The sequence below is a fragment of the Sebastes fasciatus genome, chromosome 18 (genome assembly GCF_043250625.1).
Source record: "Sebastes fasciatus isolate fSebFas1 chromosome 18, fSebFas1.pri, whole genome shotgun sequence".
Classification (NCBI taxonomy): domain Eukaryota; kingdom Metazoa; phylum Chordata; class Actinopteri; order Perciformes; family Sebastidae; genus Sebastes; species Sebastes fasciatus.
Genome location: NC_133812.1, coordinates 13,512,569 through 13,538,336, shown reverse-complemented (window position 1 = coordinate 13,538,336; position 25,768 = coordinate 13,512,569). Strand labels below are relative to the sequence as shown.

At 41.3% G+C, this 25,768-nt stretch overlaps 2 protein-coding genes across 10 annotated transcripts in view; one reads left to right on the top strand and one right to left on the bottom strand.

Annotated features, from left to right (window-relative positions):
• itsn2a (intersectin 2a) overlaps positions 1 to 25,768 on the top strand; it is a 347,088-nt gene that overhangs the window by 238,870 nt on the left and 82,450 nt on the right. The window lies entirely within an intron of this gene.
• vegfab (vascular endothelial growth factor Ab) lies at positions 754 to 16,056 on the bottom strand. Of its 3 annotated transcripts, XM_074616506.1 has the most exons (8): positions 15,316 to 16,035; positions 13,007 to 13,049; positions 11,990 to 12,186; positions 11,068 to 11,144; positions 8,159 to 8,191; positions 5,132 to 5,206; positions 3,428 to 3,571; positions 1,514 to 2,446 (listed from the first exon to the last, which is right to left on the bottom strand). In XM_074616506.1, the coding sequence occupies exons 1-8, from the start codon at positions 15,367 to 15,369 to the stop codon at positions 2,425 to 2,427; spliced, it is 645 nt and encodes a 214-aa protein (XP_074472607.1). In that variant the 5' UTR covers positions 15,370 to 16,035; the 3' UTR covers positions 1,514 to 2,424. The 3 variants fall into 3 exon arrangements, with proteins under 3 accessions (XP_074472609.1, XP_074472607.1, XP_074472608.1); XM_074616508.1 differs by lacking the exon at positions 5,132 to 5,206 and having other exon boundaries at positions 754 to 2,446; positions 15,316 to 16,056; XM_074616507.1 differs by lacking the exons at positions 1,514 to 2,446; positions 3,428 to 3,571 and having other exon boundaries at positions 4,031 to 5,206.

The following is a 25,768-nucleotide window of genomic DNA, read 5'->3' as shown; positions in this document are numbered from 1 at the left end:
CCATACTCTTACCCTAACTTTAACCACACCAAGCCATTACTCGAGTCCATCTATCTCTTATGTTAACAATAGTGTAACATTTCTCAACTTGATCTTAAGACCTACATCTAAAAATAACATTTTTGTGAAAGTCCAGCCTCCCAATAGTGGACCAATCACAGATGCTTCTGCCCGTGCAGGAAAACATTTTGTTTGTTTGTGTTGTGGTCTTCTACTAGTTAGTTACTCTTTTCCCTTGATAGATTATTTTGCTGTCATTACATAATGTTATCTTTACCTCATTAGTGATCACAACAGTTTTCAGAAAATATTGCCCTTTCCTCCAGCGCACCTAAATGGTTGTATCAAGAAGATAACCCACAAATTGAAAAAACTTGGAAAAACTCTTTTGCGAGACTCACCGCCCGACGACCTATCCTAACCATAACCATTCGTGGTCAATGCCTTACCTCAACAACAACTTGTGGGTTACCTTCTAGACACGACCCTCCTAAATGGTCGTCTACAGTTAGATTTAACAGACGAAATTACTGCACACTGCTTCAAAGTGCCATTTTATTCATAAGGCTGAATATCTGTCTCTGTCATGAAAAGCGTGCAGGAATTTCTTACTTCTCCGCTCTGTTTTCTTTCAGATTACATTCTGCAGGGATTCTCACTAGACGTGCGAGTATCAGCTTGCCGCACAAACACATGGGAAAAACTCATGTTGCCTAGTTAAACCTCTTAAAAACACAGCATTCACAACACAGCAACCTTTTCCTTATTTTATATAAAAACAATATAATTTGAAAATAAATATGCTTTACTGCTTTACATAGACACAGAAAACATGTTAATAGTGAAGGAGAGACAAAGAGAACTAATAATGAGGGGTCTGATGGCAAAGAGGATGCAGATTGTTATCCAAATTTGAAACGGTGATGGTGGTGGTGGTGTTGTGGTAGTGTATGCTGAGCTGCTAGCAGTAGTTTATTCGTATTTGCATCTTGCAGGACGGACAAAACACAGGTCCGCTACTTACTTAAATACTTAAATACAACTTACTAACACCTACACACAGATGTGCGCATCGGCAAATGCACGTGAACACACACTCATACACACACACACACGTACACAAACACACAGATACACGCATGTTAAACTCCTACACAGCACCCACAACCTTAGATGTTGAAAAAATCCAGAGATGTCATCGGTACATCAGTACAAATGATCCATTTAGGGAATGTTAACAAATCATTTTTGATTTTTTTTTTTTTTTTTAGTTTTTTTGTTTGTTTCGTAGAAAAGCACAGAAAGTCTCCATGCTGAGAGTAGCCATCAGTGACCTTACACATAGGGGGAGATAGGACAGCCACAGGTACATAACACTGCATATATAAATAGACCAAATTAAATATGGGTAGAAGACTGAATACTGAAAAATACTCTATAATATTATAAATTATCTAGAATGGACTAGAGCATAAAGGGATATTAAGTATGTACAAGTTCAGAGAAGAAGATATGTAATCAATGGATTCTGTATTGAGTTCAACAACTACTACTTTGACAATCCCCTCTCCTGAAAAAAGGAAACAAAAAAAATAATTTAAAAAGCACTCGAAAGATTTCTCAGTACATTTCGTGAGGCACAGTTTTTCAAATGGAATCAAACTACAGTATAGGATGTTTTCAGTGGTTTTCATGTAGGACATAGCAAAAACATTAGATGCTATATTGATAACCAGTATCCCTTTAAAAAGTATATGGCACTCCGGAGTCCCTTCTCCTGCAAGCTGATCACAATGGTGACATTGTGTAAGTCCACGTCAGTCCTGCATTGTCCTCACAGGAAAGGAAGCGATATCAATGTAGGGACAGATTCAGCTGTCCCCGGTTGTCCCGCTGTTTATACTCCAAATGCGAAAGTAGAAATCGGCCGATGAAAATCCATCCATCATTCATGAAAGGAGAGTTCGCTCCCATGTCCTCTTCAGCCTCACCCGCTGTTTTAGCAGTTAAATATATCTTAGATTGAGAGGTTTTGCAATTTTATGATTGACACACAACCACAGTAGAGACTCATATCCAGTGAAGTAATTGCATACAATGAATTGACGACAAGACTACACCTGCATAACAAGCCTGTTAGTAATGCAAAACCACATGGCGGCTATTTGCTTTGTGTCAAATGACGGGTTTAGTTATTTGTTTCTGTAGCAGCATAACAATTCTGTACTCTTTTTTTCTTTTATCATGGTCTATATACAGTGGGAGGAAACTTCAGTTCAGTCTTTCTTATTGTTCTCTCTCAGTCAGTCCAAGGGGAATGCTTTCCACAGAAAAAGAAGAGCTTACGCTTCAAAGGTCAAAGTGCTGTGCTGTGAAATATCTAGAATATTCCTTCATCTTGTACATCTGGTGCTGCCACCTCTCTCATCTCCTTGGCTTGTCACATCTAAACAAGAAGGAAAGAATAAACAGTTATCAGAACAAGAAACTTTCTCAGACATACAGTATATGTACATAAACACATGGAGAGCCAACGTCACGATGTTATACTCATGCTAGCTGCAACAGTATTGCGCTAGCGTGCGTCACAAATTGTTGTCACAACAATATGTGACGCACGCTAGCGAACATGTTTGTAATTAGTTGACTATTTACACATCAACCAGGAGACATGGAGCAACATTAACAGTTATTTGGCGTCGTCTTTGTGTCTACCCGACAAATGTATAATCCCTCTTTTAGCTCCATTTTTGGTCTCCACCAACTCCTGACGGAAATATCTGACTCTTTAGCTGCTAAATGCTCCACTATGTTAGCTAGTCGCTAACTTAGCAGTGCATTTGGTGCTCTAGGTAACGCACAGTGGGTTTATTAGAGCGTCAACGACACAGATGAGAGCCTTATGAGTCAGCCAAAACAGTAAAGTTGCGGGCTGTAAAACCAAAACAATGATAAATGACCAGTGGGCAACCTCCAGGTCTGAAAAGTGAAGCCAATGCGGAAGTGCCTTAAACTTTTTCTAATGGCCAGCAGGGGGCGACTCCTCTTGTTGCACAAGAAGTCCGATTGTATAGAAGTCTATGAGAAAATGACTTCTTCTCACTTGATTTATTACCTCAGTAAACATTGCTATCGCAACAATCGCTAGTTTCAAGTCTTCTTCAATACAGCATGATGTTCATTTAGCAAATTACGGTCCCATTTAGAGTCAAATAGAGTGGCTACCTTGTGATTGACAGTTTGTTACTACGGCATTGTCCGGTCGGGGAGTTGTCTGTGTTTTCGCCTTAGAACTTTAACCCTTTCACAGTGTGTTTTCAGTTCATGAAAGCAACTGAGCAACTTTCATAGGAATGGATGGGAGCCCGCCACCAACGCTCTACCCAGTTCTCTTTATACATCCATGCTCTTAACCGACAGCACTTACTTGCAGGTCCTCTCGTTGAGCTCTAGCTGGCGATCTTTACAGTATTCATCTGTGTGTTTGCAGGAGCACCGGCAGGTTGCGGGATCCTGCACGAACAAACGCCTTCTCCTCTCTGAGCAGGTATCACAACATGGCTCACAAACACTGGACAGAGAGAGACAGACAGAGATGGGAAGAAAGAAGGAGAGAGAGAGAGAGAGAGAGAGAGAGAGAGGATGATTATCACAGTGTACCATTCCCCCCCATAAGAAAGGTCACCCTTAGGTCAGCCCTTTCGTACGCTCCAGTTTGCCCTTCCAAGCCACCGCCCGACAAGTTGTACTGCATGTGACAGTCGGGTAGTGTTGCACACAGGTTCCCACAGAGCAGGCAAATACTCAAGCAGTAAAATTACCCTCCCTCACGCCCCCCAAACACTCCCGCGTTGATTGGACCGCTCACAAATGCCTTGTATTTGATAGACGTGCAGTGAGGAAAGCTTTGGACCAGTTCATGCAACACAACACGACACATACTGGCGTTGAACGGCGGGTCAACGACCTCACTCTCACTCTTACAAATGGTAAACTCTTGATAAAGAAGACTCAAGGGTCTGCTTGGTGCTCCGTTAAGAAACATTTAATTTTATTGAGTGAAAACTGCAGACTATTGTTTCCCAAAGAGAGACATTAGATTCAGAACAGAGGCTGAAAATTAACAGATGAAGGCTCAGATACTCCATTTACATCTCAATATACAAATTACAAATGAACACACATGTATTCTTTCACAGTATGAGCATTGAAGAAACATGAGATCATCTTTATATTATTATTTTTGAATAAAATATGGGTGCTGTTGTTTAGTTTCAGAGACAAAAGCAGGCACAAGACACAAAACAGTACTTGCTAAACAATTTGCTGGTGTACAAAAAAAAAGAAAAAAGCAATAGATAGCCATCACTCATGTCTTTACATTACATAAAAAGTACCAGCATTATGAACAAAACCTTTTTGTAAAGATGAAAAGAACAGAGAGTGGAAAGCAGACGGGTGCGAGACACAGCAAAGCGGCACAGACTCAACACTGAACACAGGGCCGTGATTACAATCCTGGTGATCCCAGCACAGATACCACAACGGTACGAGCCGGTCTGCAAAGCCATGCTGGTGGAGCTGTGATCTTGTTTCAGTAGAGGGTTCGAGTTACAGCTAACAGCCGATCTGTTTATTCCAGCTTCTTTAAACGTGTCCATTATCAATCAGAGAACTTGCTATCTGACACGACGTTAGGAGCAACTCAAGTTTCTACTGATTTTCATGTATCTCATCTTCAACCATCGTCCCAGGCTCACCCATACAGAGTGATATACTTGTAAACAGGGAGCTGGCGAGGTTGGAGGGAGATTAGATGGGTATTGTGACGGGTGGAGATGGGTTATGGTTCATTTTTTGTGATGTGGGATATGGCTGGCAAGTCTGCCGTACTTCTCTGATTGTGTAAAGTTTCGCTAAAACAACGTTAGCAGACATGGCAACGTAGACACGGATATTCTGAGTATGTACAACACGACTGACGAGACAAAGTTAGCGACAGTACACAGAAGCGACATGCCAATTGATGTGGCTAAATTAAAAGGGGCAAATGAGCTCCTCCCAAATGAGCTTAATTATGAGAAGCGCAACACTCAGGTGTAGGTAGGTGGAGAAGGCGGAGCTGACATACGCATCGTGAATTGTTTTGTCGCGGTTTTTCTTTCGTTTTCTCTTTAGGCCTTTGCCCTTGCCTGTCCGGGATTTTCTGCAAGAGAACAGAGGACAACAACGCAGAGAGAGAGAGAGATGCCTGAGAGACTGAGGAGAGATGGACTGTTTAGAAAGGCCTAAACTGACAAACAACACTGATTCATAGCAATCCTTTTTTAATTTCTGTAAATCAGAGAGCCAAACAATCAGTCATTCAGAACAGGATATTGTTAAATTTGATTATTGTGTAGTGATTTGGGATGATAAATCATATTATGAGAAAGGCGCCAGGCAGTGCTCCCATAAGTGCATGTGATATGCCTAAAATTACCAATAGTCTTCGGTCAGGGATGATAGGAATTCAAAGATTGCAGCAGAAAAATGTTTTTGTCAATCTGTTGAAATGATCTAAAAGGTTTTAAATAAAGCAACCAATGAAGTGTGTCCTGATAAAGGTTTAAAGACACGGTGGTTTCCAAATATCCTGTAGTTTGTGAATGTGATGAATATCAAATGTTCCAACAACTTTATTGTCCAACTTGGCTTTTGGGAAACAGTACAATGGCTTTGCAGAATGTGGTAGCGATTAATAGTTTGAGGTTTGGCTTGGCTGGCTGAAATTTCCCAGAGGACAATGAAGTTGGACTCCACCAAAAACTGCATCTTTCTACCTATCTGGGTCAACTCTTTATGGCTGATTCAACAACACAATAAGAACGAGCCTGTAAAAAACATACACCTGGAGGCTCACAGGTGCAGGCTGGATTAAAATATCAGGATGCGTGTTCAGAAACAAGCTGGGTTGCACAATCTTTTTGCGGTCTAAGATGTATACAACTACACAGAAAACTTCTGTAATACTCAAATAGAAATGCAAAACAAAGTTGTGACATGTCTCTGTAGACATTGATGTCTACAGAGACATGTCACAACTTTGTTCAGGAAAAAGTTTTTTTCTTTTAATCAGAAAAACTGTGTAATGGTAAAAACTCTTTTTTGCCTCACCATGATTAGTTTCTGGCCCACTAATTTCAGCAATGTGTTCTCGGACCTAGCCCCTTTTCTGACCTCAGCACTTTGTACGTTGATACGTGATTCGGTCACATATACCGTTCACTTTGCAAACCTTAGGGAAAAGTCAAGTCATAACTTTTTTTTTTTACCTGTTATCCAGCAGCATGTTGCATCTTTAAAATGTATTGATGAATGATCTCAAAGATGTCTGTTTTCTGCTCGCAAAGATGACTTCATTGATGTTTTCCTGAGGAAAAGTGAACACTTAAATCCAATATTGCCACAGATTGTGCCGCTCTGGGCTTCTTCTTATTCTTCTTCTGGAACGCACATTGAGTTTGTTGCACAGGTCATGGAAGAACCTGGCTCAGTCTATGGAAATATTGGATTTACATGTCGGTTTTGCCGCGGGCAAATAGAACCCGCTACTGGATAATGGGTAAAAAAAAAGGCTAATGGGCCTTTCACACAGAACGCGGTTTGCGCTGCGCTTGCCGCTGGCTTCATTGCACATCACAGTGCGCTCCACTCCACTGCATGCTGCACGCTCAGCTACGCTTTGCTTGGTGCAGCAAAAAGACGTTGTTGCGCCACGCAAGCCTTTGGAAATAATGGGTTTCAGAGCTCAGCGGTGCCGTTGCTGCATTCTGTGTGAAAGGCCCATAGGAGTCAGTGAGGCTGTACTTGGGCAGAGATGTGCTTTTAGTTAAATGCTAACATCGACATTGTTCACAATGCTAACATGTTGCCGTTTAGCAGCTATAATATTTGCCATGTTCATCTTCTAAGTTTAGCGTGTTAGCATGCTATCATTTGCTTATTAGCATTAAACACAAAGTGCAACTGAGGCTGATGGGAATGTCGTTAGTTTTGCAGGTTTTTGGTCATCGACCAAAAGCATGTTTCACCGAATAGACAAAATTTCATGATAATCCACCTAATGGTGGGACAGACCCAGCTGGGACTGGATATGACACAGTTCAATAAGGATGTCCATGGAAAAGGATGAAGCTGTTGTCAATGTAGGAATTTCCTCTTTTTGATTGCTCATCAGGTCCAGTTTTACAGTGGACGTTGACAAGTGTCCCAACCTCAGCGGGATGACTCACCCTAACAGACCTCCAGAGACCTGTCACTACTGAGGGGGTCAGCGGGCGACGTTGAAACTAAACATGAAAGTATGAAGGCGTCAGAAACGGGGGTTGAACGACCCTGAGACCGTCGCTTTGTAGACGCACGCCACCGAAGCCGGACTTGTAAACAGTTGAGACAAGGTTAAAGAGGAGGTCTCAAAACTAGCCCTTATCTATATGACAGACGACCTGACATAAAACCAAAATACAACCCCCTGCAACGGAAAGATATTAATGTTCCCAGAAGGAGGATTAAAGTGTTTTAATGACCCTTTGCACACTGACTTCTGTTGCATGTTGAAGAGAAGAACACAGTTGAGCAAGGACCATAAACAGAAAAGTTGAACCAGTCTTCAAAAACACTGTTATCTGTATCAGAGCAACCAGTAACGGGAGTTAAGTGGGATGTAAACGGTAAAGAAGAGATGAAAGGAATGTAAAGACGAGATAGAAAAGGGAGGAAAGGTGTAAAGGACAGGTATAAAGAGGGCAATGACCTCATCAAGTGTCACTCATTCACCTGGATGGATTGAGCTGGTATTCCCCGTGTTTATCACCTGAGAGCTGCATGCTAATCTCAGCATGACAGTATCTCATGTGGTGGCTTGTCTTTTAATGAAATAGTATCGTTGTGGAGTGTTTTGTGTGTCCATGTGAGAGAAAATGGATTGACAGAGGAAAAGGGAGTGAGAACATAACAGACTGATCATAGAGAATAGGATGTCAGGAAGAGCTGCAGACGACTGAGAGTGAGAGTTTGTTTGCAGCGCAAAACAGGAAAAAGGATCAAATCTCAAGTCCCCATTGTTTCCCCCTGAAAAAAAAGCCCAATCTCCATGCAGAAAGAGTGCTGTACTCACTTTTCTCTCTGTTCTTTCACATCTTTCCTTAACCTGAAAAGCAGGAACAAAACAACACGACATTAGATCAGAGCACGCCGTTGTTTCCCAGTAAACAGATACTTATCAAGATCATCAGAGACCAGAGGCACATTATCAGCACGGTAGGGCTCGCATCAGTGTAATTCATATCACGTTACGTCATCGCCCTTTACCAGAAACTGTGATAAAACCCTCTTACACTTTCAATCACTCAGTAAATGAAGCAGATTTGTTGGGAAATAATGCAGTGTAAACACATGTACACACTGGCACACAAAAGGGGCGTGTTCACTGATGGATACACAAACACACACACAAACAGGACTACAATAGCAGGCTGGCAGGTTTGTTTCACTTCTCGTCCATGTGACGACACTTGCGATAACAGTGTGTGGAGCAATAAACTTGATGGCACACTCTAGAGACTAACAGTTAGCCAAAAGTGTTAGGAAACAGTATTTCATTCAATAAAGGTCACCACTGCCAAGTTTCTATTTGAAACACTGGTACAATTACTCAACATGAATACGCTGAATAAAACAAGAAGGTATGTGTGCATATATACATCATATGAAGATGACTGAAACCTGTTGACCGTTACATACAGTACTGCATGTGCTAATGGCGATCGTCTGCACTAAAATCTGTAAGTATATGCAGAGAAAAGAAGGATTCAGATCCTTTAGGTTACTTAAGTAAAAGTAGCAATACTACAATGTGAAACTACTCAATTACAAGTGAAAGTACTGAATTCAATTATACCTTAAAGGTGCAGTGTGTAGGATCTGGTGGCATCTAGTGGTGAGGTAGCAAGATTGCAACCACATGAAACTTCTCCCGTGTGCCAAGCGTGTAGGAGAACTACGACGTGAAAACGTGAAAATGCAAATGGTCCTATCTAGAGCCAGTGTTTGATTGGTCCGTTCTGGGCTACTCTAGAAACATGGCGGCCGGCTCCAAGAAGAGTACCCGCTCCATATGTAGATATAAACGGCTCATTCTAAGGTACCGAAAACACAACGATTCTTACTTGGCCCTTTAAAGAATGTAAAATTTTCATGAAATAAAACCCTGTTTTTAATTGTGGATTTCATTGTTAGTGGCGGAGTCCGCCATTCCCGCGCTGGATCCAAATTGCCTTACTATGCATGAGGGATTCACAGGAAATTTTGGCATCTGTTAATAGCGCTTAATGACTGCAGAACATTTCCAGAACAAGTAAAACAATCGGAGTGTCTATTTGCACCCGGGTGAGAGTTAGTTAGGTAGTTTAGTAATCCCATTTAGCCACTTGTTAGCAAACCGCTAACAATGGGGTATTTACTGACGCATTTTATATCGTAGAACAAAACGCTGAAATCTCTTAAACTTGTGTTAACCACAGACCTTATTTCAGGCATCTTACTATTCAAAGCACCCATTGACTTCCAGACGAAGGAATCAGAAGTGCTAAAATGCTAACTCATTTCTGGTTTTAAGGACTCATTCCTGCAGCTCTCTTTAGTAGTAGTAATATAAAGAGCGACAAAGTACTTGCAAGGAGTAGATTGTGGTGGATGAGTGGGTCTAACTCAGGACTCTCCCTGACTGGGGTTTGAGTCCTGTGAGTAGTACAGTACAGTACATATACACATAGAGTATCTGAGGTGTGCATGGGTCGGGTGCAAATAGCATTGTTGGCTACAGTAACTGACACCTGGGTGCTAATATAATCTGCTTAAAACGTTCTACCAAACAGATTGATCACAGCCGCTAACATTTTACAAAGTTGCCCTAAAAGTTTATGACTACACCTAAATGGTTTTGCAGTGAAGTTTTGTGTCATCACAGACAGCAGTAAGTTCAGAGTGACATTACTTTATAGCCTAGGGGGCTTTCCAAACACACTGCTGCACAAACAAAAACAAAAAAACATATTTCAGATTTGATAGCTCTGCAAAGAGAGAGCTTGGTTCTCGGCCAATGGCTGTCGCTACAATGTTTGTTTGCTTTTTAGATTTCCCTTAAACGTGGGAGGATGATGCATCACCCCCGCTCTGTGGTGCTGTGTCACAGTTCACTAATCCACGTCACACAGCTCAAATCTCAGCCGCTGCAATGATCGGACCTTGACAAAACATCAGGAAACGACGCGCCGCTCCGGCTTTCAAGAGCAAGCAAATGTGAGAAATGTGTTAATGATTGACTTGAATAGTGAGCGTCAATTGTAGAAGATGATATGATGAAATACTTTTTTTTTTTTCTCCTTGTTTCACTTTTGGGAACCACGTGATTCTGTTGTGCCAGTCAAGCTTGAACGCCAGCACAAGAACAACATGTCACTAACATTGTGTCGCAACACTTATCTCCTTTTTACAACAGGCTTTAACAGATTATATTAGCTGCCTATCAAAACAAAAGACAGAATAACAAACTGATCCATAAAAATGTATAAATCATTGTACCTCAAGTCTAACCAGAAGAAGTCACCTTACTTGAGGCCACAAAAAGGACACGCAGTACTTATCTCGGAAATCAATAACTAAACCTATGTAGTTCCAGGAGTGACCTCTACATGCCACAGAGGGAAAACAAAGGATCAGGCAGCACTGTACTCACACAAATGTATCTCCGTTACTTGAGAAATGTGATGGAATGAGGATAAACTAAAGCAATATAGAGGATGTGCTTAAACCCGCTCAGGTATTTTAAAGATCAGTGAAGTAAAAGAGGCAAAGATAAGATATGAATTCCACCTGATATGCATCTGTTAAATGTGTCAGAGGCAAACAGAAGACAATAACTTCACATGACGTGTTCGGTCGACCTCTGCTCCGCCACACGAATGTACGGCGCTTAGTGTTTTGTTCATGTTGGGTGCGTTTCAGTGTGTGTTCAGGGTTTCTTACCTACACTCACATGCGCTGTGTTCTGTAAAACTCATGAAAATATCATTTTGTTGCCTTTGGGGTTTTATTCTTTTAATCTGTGGAAAAAAAAGAAGAGAAATCGTCAATGAAATATACTTTGATGTAGTTTTCCTAGACTTCTTTTTCTCAGCGTTACAATCAAAGCACTAAATAGACTAAAGGTCACACAGAAAGGTCACTAAGGTTCAGATGTAAAAAAAGAGGAACTACATGTATTACGTTAAAGTTTCACATCTAAAAGTCTGATTGCAAACTGAGAGATGAACAGTTCCTCCAATTAATACATGAAACAAACATAAATGCCATCATCTCATCGCATTTTCCACATAGTTTTGGACAGTTTGAGGTTTGACTCGTGTTCTTTTAATGACGTCAATTCCTGCTATTTGCATATAAGTGTTGGATGGAGCATTAATTTGTTTTCTGGAAATTTGTTGAACATTTGCAATACATCTGTATGGAAACTGGACCAAAAAAGGGAGAGTAACCATGAACAAGAGGCGCAAAGTTCTTCCTTTTTTTACTAGAAATGACATTTTACACAGAAATGAGGGCTAAGAATTTTAAAAAGGCCAAGTAAAGGGTTGATATTTGCCCAAAGGTCACACCTGAGCAGCCTCTGAGCAAACAGCAGGGCCACTTGGACAGAGCAGAAGGGCACTTGTGCCAACCAGAAGGGCACTTGGAGGGCTCTGGGCCGATCAGAGGGACACTTGAAGAGCCCGTGTGCCCTTCTGGTGTGACATTTGGGCAAAAACAGTCTGTCCACACACACAACTTTGATAAATAAGGTTTACAAAAAAGCAAAAAAAGGACATCTCCCCCCGTCACTCCCTCCCCTGTGAACCCCACTGCACAAAACACCCAAAGTACTGCTGTTGTACCAAACAACGCCACTGACCTCCATTGTAACGTTATAGCTGGACGTTGGCGTGCACTGCATTATCTCGTCAGTGCAGCAGCCGGCGCAGCGCGTCAACACCACGCAGGACGGGATGAAGATGTGCTCCACCTCCTCCGGATACTCCTGCAGAATCTCCACCAGCAGCTCCCGAGGCTTACACAAACTCTTGTTGTACACCTCCATTAAAGGGATCACTGGTGGGAGAAAGAGTCACAGTGTACAAGGGTTATAAAATGGCAGCAGTCTAAACCACTGACTCTTGAATAGTGCAGCGCTGTAACAATAACACACATCTAAAAGGAGCATGGCAGGCTCACAGAGAAGTGAAGGAGATGAAACACACACATACAGTATACATGCACACACACGTTTTACTTTCTATTCTTCTATTGAGACTATTGAGACTACAATAATAGCCAAAAGTCTGCTTTCCGCCCTTTAGTCCCCTCTCAGTCTTTGCAGGAGTTCTGCTCTTGAGAAAGATATTAGCACACAGACAGACAACACCTCCGAAATATCACTCAGAGAGCCTAAAACAACTCCAGCCTGTCAGCCCTCTGGGAAGCCAAACCAAATAACACTGTGCCTGTACAATGTCATGAAGTTCAGCTTCTGATTGTCCAAATTAGATTGGGCAACGGTCGGATTGTGCAAAAGCAAAATTGCTTGGCCAAGAGGGTGAAATTCCATTCTATAAAAGTGTCTGGTCACCATAAACATTTCCCCGGCTCAACCTCAAACAAAAAGGAATGCTGTTCAGCACGGAAACGTCCGAGAGTTGAGATTTAAGGGTGAAACTTCTCATTTACTAAGAAGGGGGAGTTTGGGAGGGCGGGGGGGGGGGGTGAATCTGGACATGGTCAGACTACGCATTCGTCCACAAGGAGGCGATAATTTCCCTTTTTTAATGTCAAGGTGAACCTCCCCAACAGCCCCCCTTTTCTATATTGGCTGTGTGCCAGCCAGGGAGCCCAGAGCAGGCTGTATTCCCACGGTGCCCTGTGGGACACCTACCGTCATGTGGACCTCGTTCTGTTTCCTTCGGTATGTGGGCGCTCTGCAAGGAGGGGAAAAAAGAAAAAGGGCAAGCTGTTAGTTACAGTAGATTGTGGAAGAGCTCAGAAAAAAAAAAGCTGCCCTTGCCTTTTACTTATCCACAGTTGCGCAAAAAATATATATTTACATTTTGACATGTCTGTGAAACTGCTGCCAGAATATGAAAAGCACATTACGTTATCATATCTTGGGCTATACACACACACACTATAGGGAGCAATAAGAGTCAAATGTTCATACTATAAGCATAAAAATATATATTTATTAAGAGCTGATCCTGAACCACATCTGGGTTCATGAATTGTAAAGTAGAAAGAGAGTTATTAACATATGTATCAACATTCTGAATTAAAGTGGATACATTTCCTTAATTAAGCTGCTTTATTATCATATAATATATTAATAATGACAATAAAGCCTGTTATGTGTGGTGTGTATAAGGCCAGATATTTGACCTAGAAGCTGACCTAACCTCTGCCACATCAGCTACATGACCAAACTCCCTATAAACTGTGTGTTAAAAAAATATGTTTTTTAAGAGCTGATCCTGAACCAAATCTGGGTTTATATTCATGAATTGTAAAGTAGAAAGACAGTTATTAATATATGTATGAACATTCTGAATTTTAAAGTATACATGGATACACTTCCTTAATTAAGCTGCTTTATCATATAACATAATAATAATGATAATAAAGCCTGTTATATGTGATGTATAAGGCCAAATATTTTGACCTAGAAGCTGACCTAAACTCTATTCCACATCAGCTATACGTGACCAAACTCCCTATATAAACTGGTGTGTATTAGTTTTTGTTTCAGTTACCACAAAACCTTTAATGTGTGATCACACCAGCCTTTAATGTGTGCCTCCGCCGCCTCTTGGCAACGCGGATTAATATAACTGTCTCCATTAAATAAAACCGGTAAGAATTCCAGCCTGCTACTTTTCCCTCACAGGGGGTATAGCTGTCACCACACCAGTCGAAACCACAAAAGGACTTTTTTGGCAACTTTCCACAGCCGTGCGCGCAATTACGCACAACTTTCTCTCGCGCGCACCAAACCCCACCACCCTCCCTTTTTCTCATGCATAGTCGCGCGCAACATCTCGCGCAACATCTCGCCAATATTGCGTGAGACCTGCTGGTGGTGGTGTATGGCACCGGGCTTGTATTCAAATGAGTCTGTGGAACTTTTTCTCCCTTCATTTTCTTAATGAAACGTTTTAAGAAAAAAGGGGGGTGTTTCGGCTGTGTGGAGTCTCCACCCCCTTTCTGGTGGCGTGAGAGGGTCTAACCTCTGTGGGGCTGTGCTGGGAGACCCTCAGAAACACTATAATATAGTGTATTATTAATGGAATGGGTGTCAAGCTGCGAACACTAAAGCGATGATAGGCCAGCTGGGAATGAGCAACTGAGACTATTCAGCGTTGATTGTGGAGTTAAGCTGTCATTTAATTAACTAGTTAGATAAATAAACACTTTACTGGACTCTGGATGAGGGGGGTGTTTCATTAATTTAGAGAGAGAGAGTTACAAGCTTCACATTCCTATTCGAATATAATCCTTCAAAGTCCAATCATGTTGCTGGGGAAAAAAAAAAACGCAGCCTTCCTACTGAAGTGGTGTATTTTTTTTTTTTCCGCCACCACCAAAGAAACCTTTGCTCAAAGCCTCCTCCTGCCTGGACTCACTGCACTTGATTAATGATTATATGGGAAACGATTTACAGTGCGCCATTACAATTCTTGCGTCAACCCTGATCAATCTGTGCTTTTAAATGCTTTTGTCTGCCCACGAAACTGAGTGTTTTAATGTGTGGAAAAGTATACAGGATGTTCTTCTTATTGGAGTGTGCCATGCAGGATTGAACCTGCTCCACATGTCCTAATTCAGAATGGAGCCACTGCGCCTTTAAAGCGTAATAATATCTCCAAGGTGCTTTTAGAAGCAGGCCTGTATTCACACCAGCGTCAAAAACGTATATGATAATATTATTTAAAAAAAAATCATCACATATGCCACTATTTGCGACACACAAAAAAGCGCACCACCCCACTAGAGCGTTCGGTTTATTATAGTGTTGTGTTTTGCGTAATGGCTTGTTTAAATCTCCTTTAAAGCCACGAAACGTTTGTTGAAACAGCGAGCGATGACCTAGCCAGAGGAAAGACAAGGACGAGCTACACATTAATGGACCAGTGTGGTGCAAATAGAGGTCGGTGGATTAGTTTTTGTGTCCAGTTTTCTGCTCTCGTGACTCACCTTGACAGCTGACAGCGTCAAAAATAATAGTGTCAAACTGTCAATAAAGTTCATCGTGTTTGACAAATCCAAATCCAAAAGGCAAGGCGACGTTTTTTAAAATCCAAGAGGCCAATGTGGCTGTGAAGTTTTACAACAGCAAGTACCAACAACAACAACAAACAAACAAGTGGACCGGTTTAAAACTTCTCTAAATAAGGAGCACTAAGGGGTTGTAATGGCAAATCCATGTTGGTCCCAGTGTACAATCCTTTGCGCATAATAACTTCTTCTTCTTCTTCTTCTTCTGATTCTTCTTCCTTCTTCTTCAACTGTTGCCAATGATTTTCAAGATATCCAGAAAAACGAGAATCCAAGACGCAAAACGATTCACATTGTTCCGCAGCAGACCTCGACTTTCTTGCAAGGGAATAATAGCAATCCACATTACAGAAAAAATAATCCCATGCTTGTTGCGTTGCCAGCCGTCTCCAAGCGTCTGTCCATTGGAAACTTGTTGTAAGCCTGTACTCTACTCTCTACTCCTGCTGCGTGCAACGTGAACCCATAGGACCAGGATGACGTTGAGGTGAAAAAAGAAAAAGAGATACTCTTCACCACACAAAACTGCCCTATTGCACTGAGCTTCACTGCGCAACTAAGCAGGTCGACTTCTTTCAGTTCAGTGTCAGACAAGACCGAGTCCACCTCTGTGCCGGTCTCTCTCCATACTGTGGCTGCCTGTGTGTGTGTGTGTGTGTGACACAGACGTGGATGATTGGTGGATCATTAGAACAGGGTAGGTGTGTCCTCTATGGGCTGATATATTACCAACAAGCAACCCTGAAGAAGTCTTTTTTCAACCAAAAAAAAGTTTAATCTATTAAAACGTCGACTCATGTGACCGCATCACAAGCAAGCTATTAAAAGTCTATTTATTATTTATTTTTTTTATTTGAGGAAAAAAAAAATTATATTTTGTATACTTGCGTCATAGGTTTAAATATCATCCACTCTTTCCATGCTTATTAATCCAATTCATCATTTTCCAACATGCAGGATTGCATCTTTTACGCATGCTTTATCTTTATCTTTTATTCGGATCTCCATTAGCTTGTGTCTGAAGCTCAGCTATTCTTCCTCCTGGAGTCCACTTATAAATCACTTTGAACTGTTTAAGGCTACATTTCAATACATAATCACATTACAATCTTTTACCAACAATGACTACAAACATCATCAAAAGCGACAGCAACAAAAAACACAACAATATTCAAGACACAACACCAACACACAACACAGGACCTATAGGTTCAAGTTAATACTTTTCACAGAGTATAGATGTAAATATGATTCATTAGTGGTTTGACCATAGCATATTATGTCAAAATACAAAAAACATACAAAAATGCTTAATATCAAAGATGCGCAATCGAATATTATACACCAATTGTATGGGTTATTATTACTGTAGCTTTATAGTTATATACAGACCTCGTTGCTGTAGCAAATTCTGGAATCTAATGAGCTATTTTGTAACTCATTCATTGAGGGAATTACCGTTGAACACATTCTAGAACACAAATACAAACAAACAATATATGACCTTGGATGGTACCCTTGGGGTGATTAACTAATTTCCCTTTGAGATAATTGGTATAAACTTGCTGGAGCGCGAAAGAGAGCGCTTGTGTGCCCGGACACGTAGCCCCGGACACGTAGTGCATGTGTGCGTGCGCAGTGCAACGTGTGCCGTTCAGTGATCCGCCGCCGCGCGCCAGTCAGTCATGATCAGTCGCCGCCGGTCAGTGCGCGCACAATACGCACACAACTCATGGAAAATAAGGTGCATGCGTCGTCGTGACTAAAAAGTTATTCCACCTCCTCCGTCACTGCAACCGAAATGAGAATGGAAGAAAGAAGCCACCTGACCGGTCATGACTCTTTTTTTATTTTATTTTTTTTATTTCTTCGAGCAGCTGAAACATCCCAGCAGAGGAAGAGGAGGGAATACAGAGGAAGAGGGAGAAGGCAAACATTGTGATTGATAAATGAAGTGAAACAGCGTCACACAGCTCATTTATCATGATTGGTAACGCTGTTGATGATGATGGAGATGATGATGAAGATGGTGTTATATACAGCCTCTTTCCATCATTTTTTTTTTAATATTTTTTTTTAATCTCTTTTTTCATATATGCAATCCACTGTTTGTAATTACAACAGTCTATAAACCAACTTTTAAGTAGATGAGCTTTACAGAGAAACCCATCAAGTACACTAGAGAAAACAACCTCAACATTTAAAACCGAAACAAAACCAAGAAAAGAAATAACAATAATAATAATAATGACAAAAAGAAAGAATAGTTTTCTTTCCAACATTGAGTAACTGGGTATGTGTACATGGCAGTGTTGGAGAGGTATTCATATAATTTACTAAAAGTAAAAGCAGCAATACCAAACTATAAAAATACTCTATTAAAAAGTAAAAGTCCTCCATTAGAAATTAAGTGAAAGTAATGAAGTGTTAGTAAAACAATATGCATAAAGTATGAAAAGTAAAAGTATGCCCCTTGTCAGTGTAATGTTGAATATTATTATTGATGTATTAACATGTAGCCTACTGCATGGAGCTGGTTGACATGAAGCTAATTTACAGTTTATTAGCAATGCATTGTATTTTATAATTCAATCATATATTTTATTTATAAAAATCTGAAAGAATTAAAATAAATGTAGTGGAGTGAAATATAAAGAAATACTCATATGAATACATGTTTTAGTTGTTAGAAATTAGTTTTATTTATTATTTTTCCTCTGCTTTTTGTCGGTTAAAAGCCTAAAGTCAATTGTATTAAATGTCTTTCTTTAACAACTAGCTGACTGAAATGCTCTTTGAGTTAATATGTGTGCAATGTTTCTAGATAATATCATGTAACAGCTCCACATAGTAGTGATGCCCTCTGCTGGACCAAGAGGCCACTGCAGGACAAAGTGGTGTCTGTACCTCCGGCACACTGACAGATTGATAGACACCAAGGAAGTGGAAAGAGCTGATAAGTATGTAATGACATAAGTCGGCAGCTATGTGCCTGACATATTGGGCCTGCTTGCTACAACTCATACCTTACAGCGCGTACAACATGGAATGATGAAGAAGAAAAAAAGGTGGGAGACAATGAGACTTTACAGTGGAGAGAATTGAAGCGTGATGGAGCAGGAAAGCAGAGAGGCAGAGTGAGTGATAGATAAGGTGAAAGAGAGCTTTTAGGAAGAGAAGGATCGGGCTGTCATGTAACCGGAGAGGAGTCCCTTGGCTCGGTACCCAATCCGTAGTTTAATTGAAGAATAACACTTGGGTTCATTAATGGTGTCTCCGGGCTCCCGTTTCTGCTGACTCAGAGTGTGTGTCTTTGTCTATGTGTGCACTCAAGTGGGCAAGGTTACAGTGGACACAGTGCATGGGTGAGCGAGTGTATCCCGGTTTGTGCTGACTATGCATACATACACATGCATAAACACACACACACACGCTTTAATGAAGTGGTCCTTTCTTGAAAGTACAACAAACAGCCTCCCCTGCGTGGATCCGCACATTGACGCACATTTGTAAGCGTCATCATGGTACCAGGAAGTCAGGGTGATTCCTGTCTGTGCTGAGGGGGCAGCAAGTTTAATACCACAAGAAACATTCTTTGAGCAGCTATTTAATAAAATGTTGAACTACATGCTCCATCATTTCCTGTGAATCCCTTGTGCGTAGGAGGGTAATTTGAATCCAGAACAGCAATGGCGCACTCCGCCACTAAGAAAGAATAGTATCGAAAATGTTAAGCATCATGCCTTTAATCATCCACAGTACAGTGCAGTTAACCTGTAACAATAAGTAAGGGATAATGTACAGCGAGATGCAAATAAATCCAGCCAGGTAGACCCCGACGCAAAGTGGAGGGGTCTTACATCGCCCTGAAGGGGTTTATTTCACAACAATGACCCGCTAGCTGTACATTATCCCGCTTATTACACAGCTACTTACTGAAGAAATCAAACATTTGCCACAAAATCGGTCCGACAGAGTCAGAGATCAGAAGTGCGTCCATAGCAACGGTCTGCTATAAAGAAATAACAGAACGTAGAATGCCGTGATTGACCAATCAGAATCGAATATTCAACAAAGTAATAATTCAATTTGACATTCTTTAAATGGTCATTTCTGCCTAGTACATTTACATTTAATGCTTGAATACATTTTGTTGTTAAAACTGTTAAGTATTAGTGAATTCAGTACTTTTGCTTGTAATTGTAAAAAAGGGTAACGCTGGATTACATGAATGCATTGTTTCCTGTGAATCCTTTACAGTAGGTAAGCAATTTGGATCCTGTGCGGAAATGGCGGACCCCGCCACTAAAAGTTAAAATCTTAAGGATTATAGCTGATTAGATGGTTCATATTCCTAAATACATTTTTAGGGGGCCAGTAAGGGCCCAACAGCTAATCTTTGTAAACACGTACTCATCCCATCTCGTCACAATCGGCCGCTTTGTCACGCGCTTTGGCATCTCTTGGCGTCACTTTATTTTTGGCATCAAAACCACTATAGGTACCCTTTGCGTTACTTTAGGATTAGGCAACAAAACCACTCGGTTAGGTTTAGGAAAAAACAACATTGTTGGGCTTAAAACTACTACTTTTGTACAGTTAAAATGAAACTGAACGTTGGGAACATGGGACACCAACAAACAGCTGATTATAACGTGAAAGTGAAACTAAACACACGGGATACAAACAGAGGTCTCCAGGACGCATTGACTTCCCCTCCCGCCCGCCTACTGTTGACACGGATGGGTTTACATTGTAGTTAATGGAAAGCCCGGTGCATACTGGCGCTAATGCGTGCCTTGTGTCACACGACGACGGCTGTGACAAAGCCTCTGTATTTGACACCCTGGGAATGAGAGCGGGCTGGTAGACGATTACCAAAAGTTTTGACTATGTGCCCAACTTTTGGTAATCGTTTACCAAAAGTTTTGGCTAGGTGCAAAAAGCCCAAGTACATTTAAAAAAAATATTATCTATCATAAAGACACAATCCTGAAGGTCTTTGTGATTACAGTTGTTTTTTTTACACTCAAAGAAATGTACAGAAGTTTATTTTTTTAATACTTTATCGTGCTTGAACTTGAGTGATCTTACCTTGCAGAAACAGCAGTGTGTGTGTGTGTGTGTGTGAGAGAGAGCATGTGAGGATGAAAGTCACATTGTTTAATGTATAATGTAACAGAGGCTTTTCCATTACCAAAAGCCTAATGGCTGACTGCCACACTCTTTTATCACCTGGCGCCAAATTACACATTCTTCTTCTTCTCCGTTCCCTCTCCTTCTTTTCGCCTTGTAGGCCTACACTCCCTTTTGTAAGAAGTGAGTCTTCGCCTTTTGGCGTGTGTTCGTGAGAAGCGTAAGCTGCCGGTGAGTGTGTTGAAAGGAGTGATTTGCACAGCAAGGTGCTTCTGACCGAGTTATCGGAGTTGACCTCTTCACCAATCTTATATAAATTATCCAGGAATTAACCTTCAACTGCATGCCCCGATAATGTGTTCTGATAACATTCACTGTTCAACGCCATGTGACCGAGCTGCATAAGTGTGTGCACATACACATAGGCGCGTGCCTGAAACATTAAATGAGGAGTATGTGTGTGACTTGTGTTTTGGGCCCATTATGTACGTGCAAATGTTTGTGTCTCTCGGATAAGGTTTAAATAATGTCATTCCATTCCTCAAAGAAAGCGTCTGACGGCCGCTTGGACTCAACGCGGCACAGATGACTTAACTCACTCTTGATAGCTGAGGTGTAAATCATCAGCCAATCAGTGTTGCGACCGTTGACCCTGCCCAGCTGTGAGGAGCGTGCCGCGCAGAGGCGGCACACGTCCACCCGACCTTCATTAAACCTTCCCACCTCCTCCTCCATCCCGCTCTCTTATTATGATGAGCGGATAAGTGGAAGCTTTTAAATGAAGTACGAGCTAAAGTTCGAGCACTTTTAATGGCTCTTCCTTTCCTTTTCCTCCCTCTCTCCTCTCCAGTTTATCTCATTTGGCCAGTTCCAGTAAGTGAGTTGGTTTTTGTGTACTCTCAGTCAAGCAGTTCAAAGAGTTCATAAGCCTATTTGGTCAGTGAAAAAGAAAAATGAAAGGAAAGAGCTGGAGAGAGCGAGGAGAATTTACTGTACTTTAACCCGACCAAAGGCTAGTCCTGTCAACATTGATCATATTCCAATATGTTGGGACTAGCCCCGGAGGACCACATGTTCAGGAAGTCACACAGCAGAAACGGGGAGTTAGAGAAGAAGAAGACGGGTTCAGGTCAATCTTCACGAGTGATAATGGAGCGTGCATGTTGATATATTTGGCTCCATGAATCCATGTTTCTCTAATTTTAAGTACTAGTCCGCGGAAGATTTCAGAATATTTTACAATTTTCCTCTTTATGAGCTGAAAGATGCTAAAATGCCACATAAAGCTGATGGAAACTGCAAATTCTTCACTACAAATGACGCCTTTCACATTACATGTAGTCATTTTTTCCCATTGTTGATATAAAAATGTTGATTACTGCAGCTTTAAGGTTGGGGAGAGATTGTTCATGAATAAAGAAAACCAATGACTGTTGGTAGGAGATGATACACAAACCCTGATCTCCGTTTCTTGAGCTAAGAAAGACTAATCTCATTGTTTACATATCTTCAAAGTGCATCCACAAGTTTGTCTCTCTCTGTTTAAATAGTACTCAAAGAAGTAAAATTCCTCATTGAGAATACAAAGAAAAATCTTATCCAATCCTAAATGTCAAGCCATTTAACGAATGGTATTTGCTGTCCACGTTTCAACGCTTTTATCTCTTGAGAGAACATCTCCCAGGTGTGTTTGGGAACTCTCTGTATAAGTCACTTTCCTTACGCACACACTGACCTTATCTGTGTGTGCCTTTCATTGTGGGCCTGTCACGACTCTCCCATCCCGGGCCTGTTGATGACCACACAGGAATCCTCACAAACACAAACACAAGCACAAACACAAACATGATTACTACTCCTAACAAACGCTGACCCGTGACCTCAGGTTTTGACCTCAGGTTAATGCATTGTGAAGCTGGGACGAAATGCCAGCTGATTTAACAACCTGAATACACCTGGGCCACTTTAAACCTCTACATTTAGCAGATCACAGATGACACCGGGTCACCGGATACTTTCCACCAAAGAAATAGTCCCTAAGACTGTTGACGATGTGGGCTATGGATTAGCACGCTTACAGGGGACACTGTTTCTGAAAAGAGATGTTGCTTTTAATTTGTTAGCATACTATGGCTCTAGGGAGGTCACTTTAGTCAAAACTGAAATATCATAACCACTATTAAATGGATTGCCTTGAAATTTGGTACAGCCATTCATGGTCCCCAGAGGATGAATCGTGATAAATGTGATCCCCTGAGTTTACATCTCAAACATTTTATTTCTCCAATAGCCTGTCATTGTTTTGCAAAACTAGTGACATTCCCAACAGCCTCAGCTGTAGGCCTACTTTGTGTTTAGTGCTAATTAGCAAGGGTTAGCATGCTAACACGCTAAACTAAGATGGGGAACATTGTAAACATTAAACCTGCTAAACATTAGCGTGTTAGCATTTGTCAGTGTGAGCATGTTAGCATTTAGCTCGAAGCACTGCTGTGGCTAAGTACAGTAGCCTACAGCCTCACAGAGCTGCTAGCATGGTTGTAGAGTCTTAAAGCCGATGCAAGCGATACGGGAATGCGGAAAATTTGCATTTGAATTTCCTGAATTGACAACAATGCATGTTGGGTCCGGTGCAAATTATCCGCGTTGCTGTGTTCTATTTTCTTCACTGAGGCCCAATACCAGTGTCCACTCCACACAACAAAAAACTATCCAGACAGAGAATGGCTGAGGGGCTAACTTTAACTACACAATACATAAACTAATTGGACCCCAAATGTGATGCTAACGCTAGCTGTTTTGGCTAGCCCCGTTCCGTGACGAACACATAACCTTAGTAAGCGCATTCCAGCTACATTACCATCTTCATCGTATCCCAGCTGTTGGGGAATCTCAAGCTATATATTGTCCTTTATTTGGTTGTTCAGATAGTAGTGTTCTGAACCACCAATAGTCCGGAAAAATGTCCCATTGGACTGAAAAAAGCCCATTTTGTCTGATAATCATGCCCATTGCTCCAAAAATACACACTCTCCATGCAACAAAAAGAAGCATTCATTGGTCAAACTTTTGCCGTATGCAGAAATCCGCTGATATCGAGGTCCGTCTGAATAATTTTCCCCCCGCCCGAATGCTCCACAGGGTTGTGCAAGCATTCATAAGAACCCACAAGATCAGTTTTTAGAAATTTCCATGCAAATTCTTCGAACTAAAATCCGTGCTTTGTGTGAAATGGCTTTTAGTCTTGTTTAAATGTTGTTTTATTTTATTGAGGTGGAGGCACAAATCTCAGAAAGGTATATCTCAAAACTTGGACCAAAAACCCCAACAACTACCTGCATGGGCAAATACCACTATGAGGTAACTGTGGATTTATGTATTCATATTTTAGTTGAAGAGTCCCTTTAAACTATGCTTCTACTGACCTTTTTTTGATCATAGAAAAAGTAAACCTACCTTTGCTACCACTGCTACAAATCAACATTGTTGCCCTTCAGTTTGCCTCTTATGTAATGATTAATATACAACATGGGTTGACACGAGTGTGTGTGAATGAGTTTGGCTTTTTCCATGCATCTGCTTCGGCATCATGGTTTGATGATCTGTGTCTGAAAATATGTGCCGTTTTTAGTCATTTTATTCCAATTGGTCTGAGCTTGTTGTAATGATACCCTCAATCTGAATTCATAACTATTACATCTGCCTGCTGAAACCACACAGAGAGTACTGTAAGGCATGCACTCCATGAACCACAAGTGTTTACTCCCCTGACATCAAAAGGGCCTTACCCATAAAAATGCAACACGGTTCACAATTGCATCATAAACCTCTTGATACATAAACTGGCTCTGTAAACTTCACAGTGTTATGATGCCCCACCTAAAGCACTCTTTTGTTGCTTGTTAACCAATTGTGGGTTTAATGTGGCATTAATGGGAGGCGTGAAGCTGTGTATGTTGTTGAAACATGTTTACACTGCATTCTGCTGCGATTTCAATAGGTGTGCGTGTGTGTGTGTGTCTTTGAGTTGGAATGCTGGGTAACCAACAGCATGGAAATTAACCCGCGAGGTAAAAAGAGGCAGGTAGAGTACACCGCCCGCCCGCTCCTCCCCCTGGAGAAAAGCTATTCACTGCATTCCTGAGCGGCACAAGAGTGTGAGATTAAAGTAAAGACACAAATTCAATATAAGGACACACACATTCACATGCACATACGGACACATAGATATAAATGGGCACCAAGCCAATACCACAGTCCAAAGGGCAAAGTTAAAGACTATACAGACACATTGGGCATCGCAATCACCTTTATACATGTAATATCTCCAGATTATAATGATATACAAGCTCCCGGCAAGAGGTTCAGCCCTTAACCATAATCACAACAGAATGCATCCTGCCAATACGAGCGTGTGTGGCGTTTGCCAGGGAGAACCCTGCAATTAACAATGGGCATGTCATCACACAATTTGCCTGCACATGCTCACTGCCATGTGTTAAATCTGTGTTTGTTTAGAAAGCGGAATCAGGATAATAAATAACCTCTTGGTGTTTTGAAGTAAAATTCAACCAAATTGATGGGGGAAGGTACGAACAGTCACTGACTGGCTTTCTGGTTATGGGAGGATTCACACGTTCAAACGTCTACGCACACACACTGCCTCGTCAGTAGGCTTTATTTTAGTTTACTTAAGCAGAGCAGGGTTTCCAGTCCTCCCCACAAGAGCATGCAAAGTACTTTCACTCAAATAGGAACATCAGGATGTTATTAAGAAACCTGTGAAACCTGCAGTAGGCAGAATATTTTTGGGCAAAGATTCCATAATAACCTTTCAGCATATTTTAATTCAAGTGTTCTGAGAGATAACTAGACTTCTGCACCTCCTCATGGCTCTGTTTTCAGGCTTTAAAAAAATCTAGCCCGTGACGGGAGACTTTGGCCAATCACAGGTCCTTTCAGAGAGAGAGCGTTACTATTGGTTGTTCATTCAACGGAGGCAGCTGTCAGTCACTCACAAACTCCGATCAAACAGTCAAACTAGGCAGCGCTGATCAAATATGAATCAATATTCTGTTACTATAATGCCTATTTCTTGCCGCAAATGTTTTCAGAAACATCTTGTAGTGTACTGTTTAGCTGTAAAATGAGAAAGTTTGCTCCGGCTGGTGGGCGGTGCTTGGTATTTCCTCAACTGATCTCAACATGGCTGCCGGGTCAGAAATGTTCTCATTGT

What these genes read in the sequence shown, in the direction of transcription:
- vegfab (XM_074616506.1), bottom strand. Translation starts at nt 15,369, where the DNA reads ATGAACTTTATTGACAGTTTGACACTATTATTTTTGACGCTGTCAGCT. An exon ending in AGAACGAGGTCCACATGACG is followed by an intron (nt 12,187 to 13,006) that starts GTAGGTGTCCCA and finishes TTCTCCCACCAG; the next exon opens with TGATCCCTTTAATGGAGGTG. An exon ending in CACAGCGCATGTGAGTGTAG is followed by an intron (nt 8,192 to 11,067) that starts GTAAGAAACCCT and finishes CCTGCTTTTCAG; the next exon opens with GTTAAGGAAAGATGTGAAAG.